Source organism: Fundulus heteroclitus, chromosome 21, assembly GCF_011125445.2.
Source record: "Fundulus heteroclitus isolate FHET01 chromosome 21, MU-UCD_Fhet_4.1, whole genome shotgun sequence".
NCBI lineage: Eukaryota > Metazoa > Chordata > Actinopteri > Cyprinodontiformes > Fundulidae > Fundulus > Fundulus heteroclitus.
The window spans coordinates 23279850-23300890 of record NC_046381.1 but is presented as its reverse complement, the minus strand read 5'-3'; the positions used below and the strand labels follow the sequence as shown (position 1 = coordinate 23300890).

The window sequence follows — 21041 nt, the reverse complement described above, 5'->3', positions numbered from 1 at the left end:
GAAACGGAGTTTGAACAAGGTGAACCTGAGGAGACTATATCCAACGCTGCCCCATAGAGCCCATGCTCCACTGTAAGTACCCCTCACAATCCTCGCTTGTGAAGTGTGAATTGCATAAAACACTTTTGTCACTGCTGGCAATCCAGTCCTTTTGCGTTTCTTTTACGAATGTATCCCATTTCTTTCGGACCTTTTGATCCTTCGGCCAAGTATGTAGCGCTACTTTCTGGCCAACACTAGACCGCGGTGAAGTTGGCTTGACATGGACATTCAAGCTCCGCGGCGTCAGCGGAGCGTCTTGAGAAACAAAAATCAAATCAGATTTATTGACGGTCCCACCGCGTATGGGAGAAGGGAGCAGCTGAGACACGCTAGCCGAAATCGGAGTCCTTCAACCGGATCAACCGTGAGCTAGATCCCGCTGACTCCGCGGAGGTTGAATGTCCAATGTCAAGCTAACTTCACCGCGGTCTGCACTACAGCTGCTAACTACGGCGATTTTTTTTAATATACATACATGTACAATGTATGCAAACCCTCTGGCATGAGTCTGTGAAAAGGATTAATAGGACAAAAACACCGAAATAATCCTTAGTGAACAATATTTGTTTAAACCTACCGGGCGGCTCGTCCTCTTTGCTGAAGCGCTGTGTGTCTGCTGTGTGTCCGCTTTCTGATGTTAAACATGTCTGAACGTCCATCCATCCATTTTCTGACCCGCTTAATCCCTCATGGGGTCGCGGGGGTTGCTGGTGTCTATGTCCCGATATAAAATAATTCTTAGCCGTCCAGTGGGTTCATGGTTCCATGCTCTCTCATGTGTATTGCCTGCCGTGTTTATAAGGCAGCTACGCTACTAGCTATGTCGCCGTACAAGCCTTGGCCAGCATTTCACAGACTCCCTCCGTCCCTTCAGGCTTTTGCTGTATAAATCTGGCAATATCATACCATCAACCATCAACTTACTCTTAAAACGATCTTGTGATACGTTATCTAAAGAAGAAAAATATGCCGAGAACTCGTCAGCTTCCTTCCAGTCCGGCGCGCATGCGCGAAAAACCCGGATGAAAACCGCTTATCACCTGCATTTGCGCTCACTATCGACAAAACAATCAAATTTGTTCAAAACTTTTTTTTTTAAAATCAGTCCAAACACATTTAAATTTTCATTCAGGAGTTATGTATATACAAAACTTTAACTTTTTATGAAAGTAGTTTAGTGATAAAAAAAAGTGCAATTTTTTTTTTTTTTTCAGTTTTTTTCCACTCCCATCCTGTAGCCTACTCGCGCCCCCCCGGGAGAGTGTCGGCGCCCCCCCGGGGGGGCGCGCCCCACCGGTTGAGAACCACTGGTCTAGAAGATGAAAATTGTTCATTTGCACCCACCTCTGCTTTTATTGAGAACCGGGGGCTGTAAAAAATCCTTTAGAGGGCATATATTATATATATATATATATATATATATATATATATATATATATATATATATATATATATATATATATATATATATAGAGAGAGAGAGAGAGAGAGAGAGAGAGAGAGAGAGAGAGAGAGAGAGAGAGAGAGAGAGAGAGAGAGAGAGAGAGAGAGAGAGAGAGACTCTAGCCCAGGGGCCCCCATCCTGACTCCAGCCCAGGGGCCCCCATCCTGACTCCAGCCCAGGGGCCCCCATCCTCCTAAATCCGGTCCTGGGTATGCCAGAGGTATATACAATTTCTGACCATTACAGTACATTGAATTAGTATTTTTCCTTAGCACTGTAAGTTTAAGTGTCATCTCTGAATGTGAATATCAGTTTAATAAAACCAAGACGTTTGCTGTCACTTACATGCAAATCCTCGAATTTTGCTGACATATCTCTTTCCATTACTTATCGTCGAGGGGTGAATGTCAATACTGCAATGCCAAAATGAACCACACACAAGCACAAACAATCAGAGAAAGAGAGAATAATTTAAGCTGTGAAAAGCACTACAAACATTGAAATACCAGTTAACATCAGAGTTCGTGTAACTGGTTCACCCTGCGTTGTGTTCTGTTCACGTGTGACCCGAAGAAGGACAGAGGCTGAATCTGCAATGACTTGACATTTAATCTCTCTCTGTTTGAAGAAGACAGACTGCGATGAGTAATTGTACAATTTGGTCCAAAACACCTTCCTGAACAAGAAAATAACATGCAAAATAAAGAATAATTAATACAAAAAGTCCGCTAAGCTAACCGTATCTTCACTATAAAACAACAATGCAGGTTAGCTTATTGTACATTCAAACAACACACTGACTTCGACTCACATCTGCCATTTAACACTCAGTAGATAATCAAAATGCATTTTCGTTCAATTAGAGGTAAGAATATATCACCTATGAACTGTAAATTAAAAAGAAAAATGTTTTTATATCAGAACCCAAAGTTGTGCACGTCTTTACGCTAACAGCCGAAAGCAGCATTAACCACCCCCAGCCCCCCACCCCCTTGTGAGGGTCGGGCTACTTCCTGCTTGCTTGAGCTGCGTTCGAGTGCAGTAGGACATACTCATTGCTCTTATCTAACAGCTACTAACACAATAAAACCTACTTACGTAACATTAATAACTTATTTGGTGGAATTTGAAGCTTAATCTAAATCATATTGTTACCCTGTTACATTAGCATTGGTTAGCATCATCACTGAAGCTCCGCAGTAGCTAACGCAGCATACAGCAGTCAACATTTTTCTCTCGTGCCGAAAGAAAAATGTAACTGCTAACTATATATCCCTGAACAATTCGACCAAATAGAATTATGTCATTCTACGGCTGTTTATTCGAAGATAGCATAACTCCATGAGGAATAATTGTGCTATTTTGGGGGCAAGAACGGTTGTAAATTCCACTTACCCCATGTACTGCAAATGTTGGAGAAGCCTCCGCCATTGTCCCGCCTCCATCCGTCGGTCCTCCCTTATGGATGGCGAGCTGTCAATCAAAAGGCTTCCTGACGCTACTTCCTGTGTGATCCTGTCTACAAGGTCCAATCAGGAGGAGGCTTACAGAAGAGGTTTGTCTCCGCCCAACCTGTCAAAACACATTTTCCTTTGCGCGAGGAGAAAATCAGCCCGAGCGCAGAGATGCTTTTAAGTGGGCAGCCGCCCTCCAGCGTAGCCGCTGGATAGAAAATCATGTGCCAGGTGAGATCCAGAGCGCGCGTGGAAGGAGCTGGCGCGCGCAGAGAGCGATTTTCTCCTCTCGAAGCGGTAGTTTCTCGCGCGGTGGCAAATAGACCATGCGCAGAAGTAGTTTAACATACATGCGATTATGTTTATTTTGCTCGCGGGAATTATGACAAACGTGATTCCATATTCTTCAAAGTAAAAAGAAAATGGTCGCTATTTAAGACCTAAAAATATGAAACATTAATTTATATTTTCATTCATTTTACCTTTTTTACTATTAAGCAAATTTACCATTTAGCTGCCTTCTTTGGGAATCTTCAATGTAAGATAAACCCACAAAATTAGGATATGAGTCTAAAACGTATCCATTACTGTGTTTTTTAAAGGTATACTATGCAACCGGGGTGGATTTTCCAGCGAGGCTCCCCCCAGAGGGCGAAAGTAAAAGTGCACTGTCGTAAAGATGCTCAGCTGTTCTGGTTTCTCCGTCAAGCCAGGCGCGGTTGTTTTGAGCTTAGCAGACCGGCGAACGCAACGAAAAGTAAAAAAAAACGGCAGTACAAACAATGACTAACGCAGTGAAAGTATGAACATCAAGCTTCCCGCAGCGCTATCTTGGCGAGGCGGCGGCGAGGCGGCAGCCTCACTCACTGTGAAGGCACTGTCCTAACATTCAAATCCTGGCGAGAGGCTACCGCCGCCGCCTCGCCAAGCTGCGGCCGCCTCGCCAGTTTTATTATTATTATTATTTATTTTTTTATTTTTTTTATGTAGGCGAGACGCTACCGCCGCCGCCTCGCCAAGCCGCAGCCGCCGCCTCGCCAAGCCGCAGCCTCGCCGCCGTAGCGTCTCGCCAACATAAAAAAAAAAAATAATAATAATAATAAAACTTGATATGCTTGCATGTTTATTTGACGTTAAAACGCGGTTCTTTGTTGTTGCTTTCGCGCGTGCATATAGTGAATGGCAGGGCAAAAACACATGGAGTTCTCGCCGTAAAGCAAGACCAACTCTCACGGTCTTGCACGAGACTTCTGAGCCTGTGTGTGCGGGCCGAGGGCTCTTGCAATTGCAAGTGCGGTATTTCCCCCACAGACCACCAGGGCGGCCGAGAAAACCTTTGTTCGACCTGAAATGACTCATTTAATCATCCAAAACGGTATGGAACACATTAATTAACTGAAAAATGTTGCATAGTATGCCTTTAAACCTTGTTTTATGAAACCCATGATGAGTTTAACCTCTATTAAGTGCCCAAATAATCCATTAATCACTTTGATATATTTGTGCAGCTGAATTTTTTGCTGGTGAATTCAGAGTAAAAAATAAATAAATCACACAATTTTATATGATAAAAATATATATATGTTATATATTCAATGTCTAAAAAAAGGCTGATTCTAATGAGACTGTATTTCTTCCATATATGAGAAATAATGGACATGTCAGAGTTAGCAAAATTTTACAATTCCTTCACTATGATCACAGTTTAGTTAGTGAATGAAACCAGTACTATCCCAAGTCCTTTTTGCGCTTTTTAGGCAGCAACTTATTTGTGTGCAGTGGAAACCCAACACACACCACAGGTTCTAGCTAAATGCTAGCTAAATGCCAGCACTGTTGTGCATACTGAAGAGCTACTTTCAGTGATGGAATTTGAAGTCAAACTTGTGCATTTGATAGGAGAACATAATTTAATTATTTTATCTACATGAAAACAAAATAACTGAACCAAATGTGCCTGGGTCAAAATAGTGATCAACAACAAACTGTTTCAGTTTTCAGCCCTTTGCCAAATGTTCAAATATTTTTCTAACCTTGATAACACCACAATAGATTTCAGATATGACGATTTTAAGCCATTGACTGAGAACCACATCTTCTAGCCACAAGCCTTCAATAGCTAAAATCTGTCACTTTACAACATTTAGAAACATGTAAAGCTTTCCACGTTGACAGTAGTACCATTCTGCCGGTAATTCTGAACATATTTCTGGACTTCAGCATCCAACCGAAATCTGACAGGCGTCATTTTACAGGAGCAGTTATATTAGTTTGTTCTGCTGCCTGGGTTTGTGGAAATCTCTTTACGTCTTAATCAAGAACAAACTAGATGCTAACATAAGATATTGCAATGCTAGATTATTTACCCAATAGTTTTGATGGCCATTACTTCACATCAGCAGCAGAGTAATGCTGATTTGTTATTTTCTTTGCTGCATATGTTGCCAACCTAAAAAATTGTTTTGCATGTGGATAAACATTAGGAAATTAAGTTCACTGTGGAACATGCAGTTATGTCATGTTTAGAAGTATGTGTCATCAGTACACCTGTTACATGAAGGATGCGTGATTATATCAGGATTAAGTGTTAAAAACCAAAAGTGCCCAAAAGCATAACGAGTTTCTGTCAGTTATTTTTCTCTTTCCCACTTTCATATTTTTTTGACCATGTTGAGCTTAAGGTTCTATTCAGTCCCATCACTGACTTCAAAAATTTAAATAATTATTTGCTGACTTTCCCAGAAGACAGTGCCCAGTCTCCTGCCATGTCAGCCACTACAAGGATCAACCATGCTGAGGCGAGGGGATTATCCTCAGTGGAGAAAATAAAACACCTCTGTCTATCATAGTACGTAATTTAAAAATGGTTATTGGCCCGGGAATATTAAGAATATCCAAAAAAGCAAAAGTAACTTATTTACATGAACAAACATTATTTAGTTGCACAGATTTAATATAACTATATGTCTTTAAAACATTTTCATAACACACTATGGAAGGATTAACATGCTGTGTGAGTAGACAGATTTAGCAGCTCACCTTGGTTACAACTCTATACATAATGAAGGTCTCAATAGCAGATATATGACTCTCTGGGTTGTCAACAGTAATGAAGATATCTTTATTAATGGCATCTTGCTGCTCCTCTTCATTCTCTTCATCCAGTCTGAACTGGTTGACCAAGGAGTCAGGAGAGTTGGGCATGGGGGTGCTTCCAGCCAGGGAGATGTTCTGGATAAAAAGACAACAATGCTGCTCTTAGATTAGAGTAAAGTTTTCAGGAGTGTGGATTGATCATGACATGCTAGTAAAGGGAGACGTGTCACAGCCTGATCTATAATCCAGATATTTAACCAGTGGAATATTTTATGCTTAAAAAAATTCAAGACATTCTTATATTTACATTATTTATATTTTTGTTTTATGTTTTCATTAAAAATATATTTTTTATTTCTCACATATTTCTTCAGAGGCAATGCCACACGGTAATGCTTAATAGCAGCAGGGAGCAAAACGAAGGTCAGGCTTAAAGCCACCGCCTTACCGGGTCTGTTTAAAACCAAAAGCGGTACAGCGGTGTGCAGCTCTGGTGTGATGAGTAAAGTGGTGCGGGGTAGACAGAGCCAATGCAAAAGTCCCATTACTTATCTGTTTAATGTCTAAGCCCTCTTATGTGGGCCATAGGAAAGAAACAATCAAAATATCATATCAAAAAACTATATCAAAAACCAACCACCTTTTGACATCTACAGCCCCAACAACAAATAAGGAATCGCTACTCCTGAAAGATGTTCTGTTTTTATGACATAGAGAGAAGTCGTCACAGAAAAGACAGAAATTAAATGAAAATGTTAAATATTCAGCAACCGTAACCGCTTCACTCAAAAGGAGATGAGCAATACAATTCCACAACGTTGCTACACTTCTTGATCTTCAATTCCAACCTGTCTTCCAAGAGCCAGTCATACTATTGCACATTGTTGTTTGGAAAGATTTACAAGAGAACTAAACATCTATTTCTTAGTGGCAAAGTTAACAACATGACAGAAAAAAATAGTAATCCAGATAAAAATGAAAAGCAGTGGAGTGGAGGCAGCAGTAAATGGTAGAAACTTTCCAACTTCTGTGCACGCCCCCAGGGTCAGACACACACAGCCTCACTCACTGTGAAGGCACTGTCCTAACATTCAAATCCTACTGTTTATGCAAACATCAGTGAACCATGTGTGTGCAGCCTGTAGGTCTGTTTCCTCTGAGAACAGCTTAGAAACGACTGAGGTCAGCAGAAAGGCTCAGAACACAGCAAAGAGAGGTCTTACTCGAGACCTTTTACAAATAGCTTCCAGCACACTCTGCAGCACATCTCAACATTAAGTCAACTCAACTATTCAACTTTAAACATTATGAGTTTAACCGTTTATACTACATATATGAGCAGCTATATTTAACGTCATTCCAAGGTCATCCAATTTCCACCCAAGTAGAATTATTTAATTGAGGAACAGCTAGTCCCACAGTGAAGCACAAGACACTCTGTTAGCAATTCTAATGTTTAGTTTAGGTAGAAACTAGCAGCTCTGTATTATTACTAGGAAACCCCAGATTTCCCTAGAAAGATATGAGCTTATCAAAATGGAGCACTGAGTGTTTAAATGATGAACTACATCTTGTATTCATTTTTCCTTTTATTGTTTTAAAATTGATAGCTCTAGGTATACAAACTGCTCATCTTCCTGAATGGGCTGGAGATGAGTGGCTGAGATCTTGCGAGAGCTGTGCCTAAGTAAAAATGGTGGCATATTGATTAGGGCTGGACGATATAGAAAAAAAGCTTATCAATAAAAAAAAAATGCATATTGTTCAATATCGATAATTATTGAAAATATTTAAAACCATATTTTATGTGCAGCTCTGCCTGGACATTTTATGATATTGCTAAATGATTTAATTGTAATAAAGAACACAAACACAGAATTCCAATTAAATCTTTATTTAACCAACTTTTTTAACCATAACAGAATTTTTTTAAAGAAAAATAACTTAAGAGACCTGAGTTATGTTATTAAATACTGACAAAGAATAAACTAAAGTGACCAGTAAAATGACCAAAATAAATATACCAAATAAACAAATAAAATAGCATATTTAGGTGGGAATAGTACACTAGTTACTTTTCAGGTTTCATAATTGAGAGGTTGACGCAGGGCTGAGGTCCGAGGTTGTGGCGTGTAAGGACAGCGCGAGCTGTGTCAGCCCCGTGCTGCTGCTGCGCGTCTTCGTAGGAAGACTTTTTCTATCACAAAGAAGGGAGCCCAGTTTAGCTGCTATACCTGCTTTGTTTAGGAAGAACTTCCAGAAGATTCCTACAAAGACGCGGAGTCGTGCAAGGCTGCACAGCTCGCGCTGCTGCGGTAGTGAGCGGCTTACGTGATGAAACAAGTTTGTTGCGTTACCAGACTTTGTTTTTACCGGTTCCTTGCAAGTTTTACAAATCACTGTGGTTTATTTCTGTCAGACTGGCGAACTAGTAAAAGCCCGTTTTGGGACCGTTTCCTCCGCCGCTCCTTGCTGCGACATATTCACATGCTCTGTGTTGTGGTTTGAGAGGGCGGCGCTTTGTAACGGCGTGCCTGGGTCCGCCATTACGATTGGTCGAGAGGAAGTAGTGACTGTAGCATCAACTAATATGATAGGCTGAAAGGAAGGAAGGAAAACTCTATTGAAGTTTTATCAACCCTTTTTTTTTTTCTATCGCGCCACACGTCTATCGATCGATATATATTGTTATTGAATTATCGTCCAGCCCTAATATTGATAACATCAATCCAATCCACTCAGGAGAGAACAAGCCAATAAATTAAAGTAAAACATTGTAACGTTTAAATGTTATTAATTGTAACATATTTCTCAATAAAACACACTAGACGAGACCTTATCCAGCCTGGAGAGCTAATTGGATGAGTGTTTTGACTGCATCGTAATGGGGAAGGCAAAAAATTCCACAGCCACACAGCACCCGAAGAGCCCAGAGACTTCGGGGTTCCCCCCTCTCCTTGCTGGTTGATGGACCTGAGTTCGCCAAAGCGCTCCAGGATGCCCGCGGATTTGGAGCTGGGAAAACCCCTGTGAGATAACACAAGTAAACGGGACTTTCCCCTTTTATTTCTCTTTTCTTGTGCCTGGGCAGAAGCTATTAGGATTTAGTTTAATGCTTAATTACTCCAAGACGGAGTTTGTTTTAACTGCTTGATATTTCTAATGTATGTGCATGCATTTTGTAAGTGATTTTGGCTGTGTTAGGTTTGTGGTTTTTATAAGCTGGTTCCGCCGAGAGCCGATCTCCACTCTTTTCCCCCCTTTTTCTTTCCTTATCTCAGTTCAATCTCTTTGTGTGTCGTCATAGGTGCCATCTTGGGAAAGTGCAGCATAGCTAAGCTGTTAGCTAGCTTGTTGGAAAACATTGAAGCGTCCATCCAGTTTCTCAGAGCTGTTTTGTCTTTGAATGCCACTACGTCAAGTGCCGACGTCTTGAATGTGATGTTTAAACAACTGAGTTGAACTAAGATTTGCTACCTCTCATTTTAATCCATTTTTGACTTGTTTATTTTCATATATTTTTGCATGTTTATTTTAGTAGTGAGTAGAGTTTCATAGGTTGTTGAATTAGAATAATTACTGTAACAGGGAATTGCTTTTGGTTCAATAAATAACGTGTGGAATAACTGTTTATTTCGATTCAGAGTTGCAGGGTTTTTCAGAATACAGAGTTACCTCTTTTTGAGTTGACATCTGAGATTAATATAGAGACATTTACACTGGATTGGTGATAAAGGAGTAAGGATTAAACTCTAATTGCAGTTATAATTTGAGTTATCAACACTTGCTGGATAAATCTCATCAGTCAGAAACCGATCAGATCACCTTGTTCCAGCATAAATGAGTTCCTAACAGCTAATTAATAAATGCATTATTGGTAGTAATCATTACAAGTTTATAGCCCTGGGATCACCGCCATTTGAACCATATTTTGTTATAGCTACCCTTTGAGTTTTAATGACCTATTATTAAAATTATAATACCAAATTATAATTACTAATAATAATAATCATACTCAAACAGTTTTCTGGCATAACACCTGAGATCCCTAGTGTGTTTTCCGCCTGCTATAACTCTAGTTCTTCCACTTAGAAATCACGGAGGGGTCTGAAATTTTCATTTTAGGTGAGAGACATAATCTAGAGAAATCTGAAAATCATAATGTATGATTTTTTTATTAATTTATTTGTGTGTTACTGCAAATAAGTATTTGAACAACTGCCAATCAGCAAAAATTCTGGCACTCAAAGACCTGTTAGTCTGCCTCTAAAAAGTCCACCTCCACTCCATTTACTCTAAATTAGAAGCACCTGTTTGAGGTTGTTAGCTGCGTAAAGACACCTGTTCACCCCCCACAATCAGTAAGTAAATCAGTAATATTTTTTTAAATCATATATTGTAATTTCCGGATTTTTATGTCAGTGGACATCAGTAACGTGCGGTAGGGTTTATAGCTGGTGAGGCACTGACGTCATCAGAGTCAGATTTACAAATATATGCACTCTACAGAGTGCATATATTCTCATCGCAAAGTGCTGAAGGAGACTGATTGAGCCAAATCAATTCACCAAGCGACATGGAAATAAATATTGATTCTTTGATGAAAAAAAAAATTTGATTGGTAACAGTTTTGAATTATGATGGATTTCTGCATTTGTAACACATTCTAAAAATATAACACATTACGCATATTTCAATACAAAAACAAAACATGAATAATTATCGCTGTCTTACCTCTTATATTTTAAGTCCATGCAGCGCTCTTTCTGCACAAAAATATGTCATTTTCCGGTAAAAGTTCTCTTTATCTTCTTCAGATTTAAAAGTCTCTCAGTCTCAGTGGAGCTCACTACCAGGGAGGAAAGCCTTCCTTAGTCAGTCCTGTTCCAGCTGTATGTTTGAAGTCGTTTTAGTGCTTTACTTGTTTAGCAAAACTCGCTAATAAAACATCCATAACTTGCTGTCACTCTCTACAGTTTTGGGATCACGAGCAGTGCACCTTGAGCGCCCCCTGCCTAGAGGCCAAGGAACTGCCGGCCTCACCTACAACCACTTCTCTGCTGTTTATGATCGCCCAGCAGCACACGAAAACATGTTACCTGCACACAGTTTGATGACCAAAACAATTCGTAATCCAAATACATTTAATTGTGGAAAATCAGTTCATAACTGTTTGTCCGGACATAAAGACCCTGATTATTAGCTGCAGACCTTTTTATCTGCCTGGAGAGTTTACAGTTATCACCACAGTGGTTTATGTTCCTCTGAGCGCTAATACAAAAGGAGGCCATGAGTGTTCTATATCGGACTATCTCTGAGCTGCAATCTGCACACACGGAGGGCGTTTTCATCATTGCTGGGAATTTTAACCAGGCAAATATGAAAACTGTTCTCCCTCATTTCTACCAACATGTGGATTTTGCAACTCGGGGAGAGAACACTCTAGACTTAGTTTACACAAACATAAAAAGGCGCATTCAGGGCAGCCCCCCGCCCCCACCTGGGCTCTTCAGACCACCTCTCTGTTGTGCTATTTCCTGCATACAGGCCCCTGCTGATCAGAGCTAAACCTACAGTGAGGCAGGTGAGGGTGTGGACTGAGGGAGCAATGGAGGCGCTCCAGGACTATTTTGAGTGCTCTGACTGGAACATGTTCAAAGCTGCTGCAACTTATGAGGACAAGATCGACATTGATGAGTACGCCATGACTGTGTCAGCCTACATCAACAAATGCATTGAGGACGTCAGCACCACCAAGACCATCACCACCCGAGCCAATCAACAACCCTGGATTACTGTGGAGGTCTGTCAAGCACTAAAAGCTCGGAACTCAGCCTTCAAGTCTGGTGACAAGGAGGCTCTGAGGACAGCGAGAGCCAACTTGAACCATGCCATCAGGCTAGCGAAGCGGAACCACAGTCAGAAAATCCAGGAGCTTTTCCATAACGCCAGCAACACCAGAAGCATGTGGAAAGGCATACGGGCGATCACTGAATACAACACGCCCTCACCCCCGGTGGGTGAAGTTGATGTTGTCTTTCTTAACGGACTAAATAACTTCTTTGGGAGGTTTGAGGCACTAAACAGCACTCCAGCAGTGAAAGCTGTCCCCCATCAGGAAGAGGAGGTGCTCTGCCTTGACACCGCCGACGTGTAGAAGACTCTAAGGAGAGTCAACCCGCGGAAGGCCCCAGGTCCTGACAACATACCTGGGCGGATGCTCAAGGAGTGTGCAGGTAAGCTGGCTGGTGTTCTCACAGACACCTCGCTGGAGCAAGCCACAGTGCCAGCATGCTTAAAGTCTGCCTCCATCATTCTGGTGCCAAAGAAACCTCAAGTCACCTGTTTCAACGACTACCGGCCTGTTGCACTGACTCCCATCATGATGAAGTGCTTTGCAAGCCTGGAAAAAGAACACATCGTCTCAAGTTTCCCCTCAACACTCGACCCGTTCCAGTTTGCCTACCGACGGAACCTCTCTGAGGACGCCATCTCCTCTGCTCTTCATCTGAGCCTGACACACCTGGAGGAGAAGAACACGCACGTGCGGATGCTGTTCCTGCGTTTAACACCGTTTAACACCATCATCCCACAACACCTGGTGGGAAAACTGGAACATCTGGGCTTCAGCACACCTCTTTGCAACTGGCTGCTAGACTTCCTCACCAACAGACCTCAGTCGGTCCGGGTCAGACAGAACGCCTCTGATGTCATCACCCTCAGCACAGCCTCCCCTCAGGGCTGCGTCCTGAGCCCCCTGCTGTTCACGCTGATGACACACTGCGTCCCCAGGTTCACCACCAATCAAATCGTGAAGTTTGCAGACGTCAACAGAGGTGGGCCTCACAGAGACGACAACGACGGGGACTACAGAGAGGAGGTGGAGCAGCTGGTGGGCTGGTGCAGAGACAACAGCCTGATCCTGAACGTGGAGAAGATGAAGGAGATCATCGTCGACTTTAGGAAGAACCGGCTTTGCCACGCTCCACTGCTCATCAACAGCTCAGCCGTGGAGGTGGTCAGCAACACCAAATTCCTGGGGGTGCAGATCACAGACAACCTCACCTAGTCTGTGAACACCACGTCACTGGTCAAGAGGGGACAAAAGCGCTTGTACTTCCTGAGGAGGATGAGGAGAGCCCACCTGCTCCCGCCCATCCTCACGACCTTCTACAGAAACACCATAGAGAGCATTCTGACCAGCTGTCTCTCTGTGTGGTGTGGAGGCTGCAGCACCTCCGACTGGAAGACTGTGAGGAGAGCGGTGAGGACATCGGGGCTCCTCTCTCCTGCATTAAGGACATTTCATCTCAGCGCTGTGTGTCCCGAGCCCGTAACATCAGAGACCCCTCACACTCCCACCATGGACTGTTGTCCCTGCTGCCCTCTGGAAAGAGGTTCCGCAGCATCCGCTGCAGATCTACCAGGTTCTGCAAAAGCTTTTTCCCTGCTGCCATCAGAATATTGAACTGCTGAACTCTAAACTGGACTCTGCATCACATTTGCATCTTTATTTGGCACTACCAATGTTGCCGAACTTTTATTATCCATTTAAATAGTACACAACTCAATGTTTACTGCATTTTTGCACAGATTACTTGCCACTCATCCTTTTTAGTTTATCCCATTGGATCCCGCGCTCCCGACATAAGCAATACAAATTCTGCCGGGATAACGACTTGGTAATTTATAAGCATTTTTTTTAATGCTCACCCCATGTTCCCCAATCAGAACAGACTCCATTGTAGTCGGTCAGGAAACACTCAGCATTCCCGACTCCGTGGAAATTTTTAGTACAGCTATCCTCAGAAATTGAGCTCATTTACAAAATGCAGAAATATTTAGCAAGGCAGGTAAAAAGAAGTTGTGATTATCAGCGCTTTCTTTCCTGGCAGAATTGTGGGTTTACCTGCGTGCGAACCCAGGTGACTTTGAGCTGAAAGAAATGGAGCGACAACACAGCTTAGGAGAAACATTAAAGAAAGCTGCACACTTGGTTCTAGTACTCTGCACTGCGCAGACTTCCCACGGACATTTTAAACTTCATAGTCGAGAATACTTATCGGCTACATTTCTTGCGGCAAACTCCTACATTTACCTCTGCAGACAGCCACCGCACACCTGTCAGTCCATGGTGCAGAGAGGCTGACGCTGCAAGTGGTTGCGAGTTGTGACAAACTTCATGTGAAGACTTCTTCCCGCCGAGCAGTTCATAGTGTGACGTCCCGTACGCACTTTTAGAACGGAGCTTTGCACGTACCTGTTCGCGGACTCATGTCTGCCTTATTATGTGGAAGCCTTGAGACAGAAATAGCCCAGGATGTGATCTAGCACTATTTAGAAAGGCTAATTTTAATTAAATTAACCGTGAACACACAGAGATGTATAATAACTTACTGCATGCCATGGCTTTCTATTTTCACGGCATGTTGAGTTGGGAGCACTAAGCGTTTGCTGGCCATGAGGACATCAGTAGAGTCTGTTCTGATTGGGAAGCATGGGGAGTTCATTAAAGACATAAACTTAAATTTGTATAACTTGTGTCAGGAGCGTTGGATCCAACGGGATAAATGTGTTTATTTGTGGTGGTGGTGGTGCCCCGATTACCGAGAAAGTTTGAGGATGATCACGTCTGTTCAAACTCAATTATTATAAACAACACTCAATATAGCGCGTTCTCAATGGCTCTATAGTCAAAAATACAAAAATACCATTTGTTTTGCTTGTCACACATCACCAAGTCTGTCAGTTGGAAACAAAGATCCACCATCCTGAGTCCATCTATGAAATAAGATGGCTGCTTTGTTGTTGGAAACACATTTTTGCTGCTAGATAGACCCCATGAATGACTCAGAAGCAGATCCCAAATATAATAAAATTACGCTCAAAAATATAATCTGTGGCATCTCTGCATTTGGATCCAGGCCCCACTAGATGTCGCTGTGGAGCTCTATGTTCACAATAATGTATGGGAATTTGTCGTTCTTTATAGAGCCACATTGTAAATTTCCTTACCAATAAAATTCTGTTATAAACATTTGTGTCTATATATCTAAGTCTGCCAGAATACTGACAAGCTCAGTAGGCTAAATCCTCATGAGGTGCCTTGATATTGGGGCCGGCTCACCAACATTTGTTTAAATGACGAACATCTGAAATTGCAGTCCGCATGCCCAACATGCTCTCAGTAGACAGCCGTGGGGCACAAATCCTCTGGCTCCAAGCTCGGATCGTCCAATCAAAATACTTGAATTGCACACGTTACGTTTACATTCTGCTGGATAATGTGCAACCCAGTGGCGGCTGGTGAAAAAAAATCTTGGTGGGGCTGGCCAATAGATTTCCCTGCCTAACCCACATGCATTCAAATTATAAGTCAGAAAATTACTACAATTCCACAATAAACATTTAATTCCCTTTTCAGATTTAGCATTTTACACATACAGTTAACCATTTACAGCAATTTTAAGTCTATTTTTTTAAATGAACAGTATAAGATACAAGATACAGTATAAGATACAACACTTACACATGACAAAATGTGTGTCTCTCTCTCTTTCTGTGTGTGTGTGTGTGTGCGTGTGTGTGTGTGTGCGTGTGTGTGTGTGTGTGTGTGTGTGTGTGTGTGTGTGTGTGTGTGTGTGTGTGTGTGTGTGAGGGAGAAAGAGAGAATAAATGAAATAAAACAGTGAAAGGGTTCTTATTTGTACAAGAACTTTGCTCGTCTGTCTTTCTGTGTGGCAAATTTCTCAATGACCCTTGTGTTGAAATCAGGAATGTCCCGTGTCAGTTTTTTCTCTATGGAGAGCATGGCTAGAGCATTAAGCCGATCTTGTGCCATAGTGTTTCTAAGGAAAGTCTTTATCCTGTTTAAAGTAGAGAAGCACCTCTCTGATTCTGATGTTGTCATTGGTGTGGTGATGAGGATATTCAGAAGACGTACAGTTTCGGTGAATGTGTCTTGAAGGTCTACAGCTCTCAGATCTACAGCTCTCACTGGAGCGGTTCGCAGCCGAGTGCGAAGCGGCCGGGATGAAAATCAGTGCCTCCAAATCCGAGACCATGGTCTTGAACCGGAAAAGGGTAGAGTGCCTTCTCCGGGTTGGGGAGGATGTCCTGCCCCTAGTGGAGGAGTTCAAGTATCTTGGGGTCTTGTTCACGAATGAGGGGAAGATGGAGCGGGAGATCGACAGGCGGATTGGTGCAGCGTCTGCTGTGAAGCGGGCGCTGTACCGATCCGTTGTGGTGAAGAGAGAGCTGAGCCAAAAGGCGAAGCTCTCGATTTACCGGTCGATCTACGTTCCTACCCTCATCTATGGTCACGAGCTTTGGGTCGTGACCGAAAGAACGAGATCCCGGATACAAGCGGCTGAAATGAGTTTTCTCCGTAGTGTGTCTGGGCTCTCCCTTAGAGATAGGGTGAGGAGCTCAGTCATCCGGGGAGGACTCAGAGTAGAGCCGCTGCTCCTCCACGTCGAGAGGAGCCAGTTGAGGTGGCTCGGGCATCTGGTCAGGATGCCTCCTGGACGCCTCCCTGGAGAGGTGTTCCGGGCACGTCCCACCGGGAGGAGGCCCAGGGGAAGACCCAGGACACGCTGGAGGGACTATGTCTCCCGGCTGGCCTGGGAACGCCTTGGGATTCCTCCTGAGGAGCTGGCCCAAGTGGCTGGGGAGAGGGACGTCTGGGCCTCCCTACTGAAGCTGCTACCCCCGCGACCCGACCCCGGATAAGCGGAAGACAACGGACGGACGGACGGTGTCTTGAAGGTTGTTTTCCATCAAAACAGTGCACCACTGCAACTCTGGAACTCCTTGTTATCATAGATCAGAGACAATTCAGTTTTAAGTCTGGCCTTCTCCAGTGAAGGGTAGGCTTCCACTGTGGTTTCCAGCGCTGAATCTGGGAACTTCCTGCTGTGTTGTTGGAACAAGTCTCCTTTCAACAGAGTGGCACTGACGAGGTGCTTGGTGAAAGAAAACCTCTCCTTGGCGTGTCTCATTATGGTCTCACATACCTGCAAATATATAAAAACAGTAAGAATTCACATGTCCAGTTATCATCATTCTGAAGATATAGTATTACATTATGTAATGAACCAATATGGCTTACTGTAATTATTCATGTTGTAATATGACAATATACATATTCCCGGGGTTAAAGCAAAAATAATCAGTTTGACTAAAAAAAAATTTGAGTCAGCCCATATATGCCCAGGACCGTGGACATAATGCCACATTAGATACCTCACTTGCTTATTGTGCGAAGTCAAGTTTAACCAAATCTGGTAGTTTTACAATATGCAGTGACAATTCCTGTATCTCTGCCACCTTTCAGCTTCAGAGCCTTGGTGTCATCCTGGACAGCCTCTCCATCCTCTCCTTCACTTTTAACATCATCACCTGGTTAACTTTCATACTTGCAGCATCAAGTTCTTCCTTCACACTTTTGCCAAAATGGTCCACAGTCCACTTTACAGTTTCAGCCCCCTTCCCTCCCTGTACCCCAGAAAACCTCCATAAACTGAAACTGGTACAAAAGACAGCATTACATCATCTTCTTCACACCTGTACATTAACTCCTCTGGCTCCCTGCCACATTCAATATAAATCAGTCCTATGAACATACAAGGCCGACCACAGCCTTGGACAATGCAGGACACATAACCAACACTATGATGATGTCATACACTTTAATTTTACACAGATCGCACATTACAATAATCACTCTCTGCTTTGCCTGTTATTGCTCACCAATCAATTATCACAACTCGTGAGTTTATAAAAAAGAATAGATTAACTTTTTTGAAGTTTAATAAAACGGTTACATTTGAGCCCTGCGACTGGAAACCTGTCCATGGAAACTCTGTGTCCCTGCCTCTCGCTCACTGACTGCTGGAGAGACACCAGCCCCCCTGTTTGGCAGATGTTTTTGGGTTGGAGTAAAAAGAGTCCATAGATCCACAGACAGGAGGCTTTCTCAGCTGTTTCTAATACGACTTGCTTCTACAATGTTGCTTAACATCGCGCTCCAAAATAAAAATTAACTACATTAAAGCTCTCTGAGAATCGTATCTGGTCTCCCTCAGATAGAAACCACTCTCCAATCCATGTTGCAGCTGCTGTTTAATTTTTTTTATGTGTTTGACGTAGTTTCCTTAATTATTTGTATCTATATAAATCCTCATCATTTAAATGGTAAATGGACTGAACTTATATAGCGCTTTTACAGTCATGCTGACAACCCAAAGCGCTGTACACTAGAGCCACATTCACCCAATCGCTCTCATTAACGCGCACACATTCATACACCGAGACGCAGCTCGGTAGGCAACTTGGGGTTAAGTGCCTTGCCCAGGGGCAGATCAACATGTGGCAAGGGGAAGCTGGAATCGAACCCTCTGATTGCCAGACGACTACCCATCCCATCAAGCAGCCCTGTCTAATTTGGTTCAGAAAAGTGCAGGTGGAATTTATTTTTATTTATTTTTTACTTTTTCCAAATCTAACCCAGTCAAATGCGGAACATTGTTTCACATTCCAACCCTTCTTTGTCTTCAAAAAAAAAAAAAGTGCATCATACTTATTTAGCCTGAGCTATCACGTCACTCTTTTATTTTTACATAAAACCTAATAGTGAATCATACAAAGATCCCTGGTTGGTTTATCAGCCACTGGAAGCCAGGGAATAAACGCTGACAGGTGACATGGCCACAGGTGAAAGTAATTAATTAATAAACTGCAGGACCAGCGACAGACACGCTTACAGAGGGAGGTTGTTGTCAGGTGTTCAATCCGCTGAAATTTCTGACCTGCTAGTTCATAACTCCAAATGAAAACTTTGACCACCACTACTTTCATCTAAGTCATCTGTGGCCAGTTTGAGATGCTCATGCAAAAGTTATAACTGAACGCCAATGAAGCTCAGATTGGCAGGTGTCCACTTTGCAAAGACCCGCCCTACTCTCTGATAGGCTAATGTCCCAGCTCTGCCAGGTTTTATTGGTTGAGAGCAGCTTCAGTTTAAAACCTTGAAAAAAAAGTCTAGACGTAACAATTTTCACTCATTTTTCCAAATGATGGAAATTTGTCGCAGCAACGGAGAACTTTAACCCCTGACATATTCAATCTGGACCACTGCATAAAATGACCAGTATCCTCATGACATTTCAGTTAGGCCTAATGATCTCTTTCAAATCAGACCACAAAGCAAGTGCCTACCTCCAGTGCCAAACGGTGTTGTGTGTCTTCTCCCAATGTTCTCCTTTTCTTTGAGGGTGGCTCCTGAACAGGTCCCCTGTACTCCTCATCATCAGCCAGATTGGGAACAGCATCCCTGATCCAATACAGATGTTTCCATATGTTAGGTTCTGAAAACTGGCTGACTAGGGATATATTTACCTACCCGAAGGCTTACTACTGGCAATCATACATTTAATCTAAACTTTGCATTGTTTGAATAACATGACATATAAACATTTAAGGCAATAATTTATGCAGAGAGAATAAATATTTAGGATAGGCTAGGCTACATATTAATGATTTATCTTACCTGATAGCCTGCATGCGATTGATGAACGCCTGGGTGACTCCTGCGATGTATACAGAATCGATGTTCTTTTTCTGCAGCTGGTTGTACAACACGTCTACGTGAGGCATGATCTTGTGGAACAACGAAAGGAAAAAACAGAACGTGTCGTCCTCTAGCATTCTCAAAAAGCCGCCGGCTTCTCTTTTCGTTGGGCCATCAAATGCTTCTACGTTCCGGATAGTCTGAAAACACTTCACCAGCTCATCCTTGTTCTCATACACTGTGTTAACAGCACGACTGTTGAAGTTCCAACGTGTTGATGATGCACTTGGAAATCGGTGGGCCACCACTTCATCAAGCACAACAGTCCTCTTGCTCGATTTTGTAAAAAAAAGAAGCAAATCCCCCCAAGTCGGAAAAGAAATGACTGATTTAGGGATATGAGAGGTTGCTTGTTGCATAACCAAATTTAATTGATGGGCATAACAGTGAACATAGTGGGCGTGTGCATAGATGTCCTGCACCTTCCGCTGCACTCCTCCCGTGGAACCCCTCATTACCGCAGCTCCATCATAAGCCTGGGCTATCAACTTTTTTTCTTGTCCCTCCGGAAGTATGGTCTGCAGCCTCTCCAATAAAGCACTGGCTATTGCTTCAGCACAGGCGCTGGGTAGCTTGATAAACTAAAAAAAACGCTCTTGTATATTGTTGCGTTCATCGATGTATCTTAATACCAACACCAACTGACAGTGAGTGGAAATGTCAGTAGTTTCATCTGCTTGGATGGCTAAAAATTGAGCTGACTTTACTTCATCCATGATCCGTTCTCTCAGAAAAGCCAGCATACAGTCCAGGAGCTGGTTCTGAACTGTCTTGGAAGTGCCTTTAAAAACGGTTGCATTTTCAAGATGTTCCCTTAAGTCCTGATCAATGGATGCCATCAAGTCGACTAGACCTCTGAAAATTCCGGGATTGTCTGAAAAATCAGTTTCATCATGTCCCCGCATGGCCAGTTCAAAAGCACCACAAAAAACTTAATACACTCAATGAGCTTTGATAAAATGTGCCGGTTTCGATCTACCTCTTCATTGTGCCTTCTTACCGCAATGCGGTGTCCATCATCTAGCTGCGCCGCTATGCTAATCTTTCCAACCACGGACAGCTTAACACAGTTTTCCATATGAACTCTTGATCTTTCATGTTTCTTTATACGTTTGGAGAGGTGTTTTAAGTCTGTCTGTCCAGACTGTGTCCACGTTAAATCACTCCAGTCATTTTTAAAAAGAATGCAGGGAAAACAGAAAAGGGCATTAGCTGTCCCACAGGCTGTCAGCCACGACTTACGCTGGAACCAACTCCTGCTAAAAGTCCGTTTGTAGGATTTCAATTTTTGCTCGGCTCTCTGCGTTAATTTTATTTCGGGCTTGTCAGGTCCCAGCTCCTTTACATGGATTTTTTCCACCATAGTCCTTCTCGA

At 42.7% G+C, this 21041-nt stretch overlaps 2 protein-coding genes across 5 annotated transcripts in view; both read right to left on the bottom strand.

Annotated features, from left to right (window-relative positions):
* The window catches only part of snx7 (sorting nexin 7), a 113745-nt gene that overhangs the window by 84680 nt on the left and 8024 nt on the right, over window positions 1-21041 (bottom strand). For 2 of the 4 annotated variants that reach the window (XM_036125412.1, XM_036125411.1), the window contains exon 2: window positions 5980-6171. The exons of 1 other annotated variant lie outside the window; for it this stretch is intronic. In XM_036125412.1, coding sequence (XP_035981305.1) covers window positions 5980-6171 — 192 coding nt within the window. Of the gene's footprint in view, window positions 1-1831; window positions 1974-5979; window positions 6172-21041 lie in introns of those variants that run through there. One more of the 4 variants, XM_036125414.1, reaches the window with a different exon arrangement.
* Window positions 16785-20116, bottom strand: LOC118556870. Its single transcript, XM_036125420.1, has 3 exons — window positions 19586-20116; window positions 19255-19369; window positions 16785-17051 (listed from the first exon to the last, which is right to left on the bottom strand). The coding sequence occupies exons 1-3, from the start codon at window positions 20023-20025 to the stop codon at window positions 16815-16817; spliced, it is 792 nt and encodes a 263-aa protein (XP_035981313.1). The 5' UTR covers window positions 20026-20116; the 3' UTR covers window positions 16785-16814.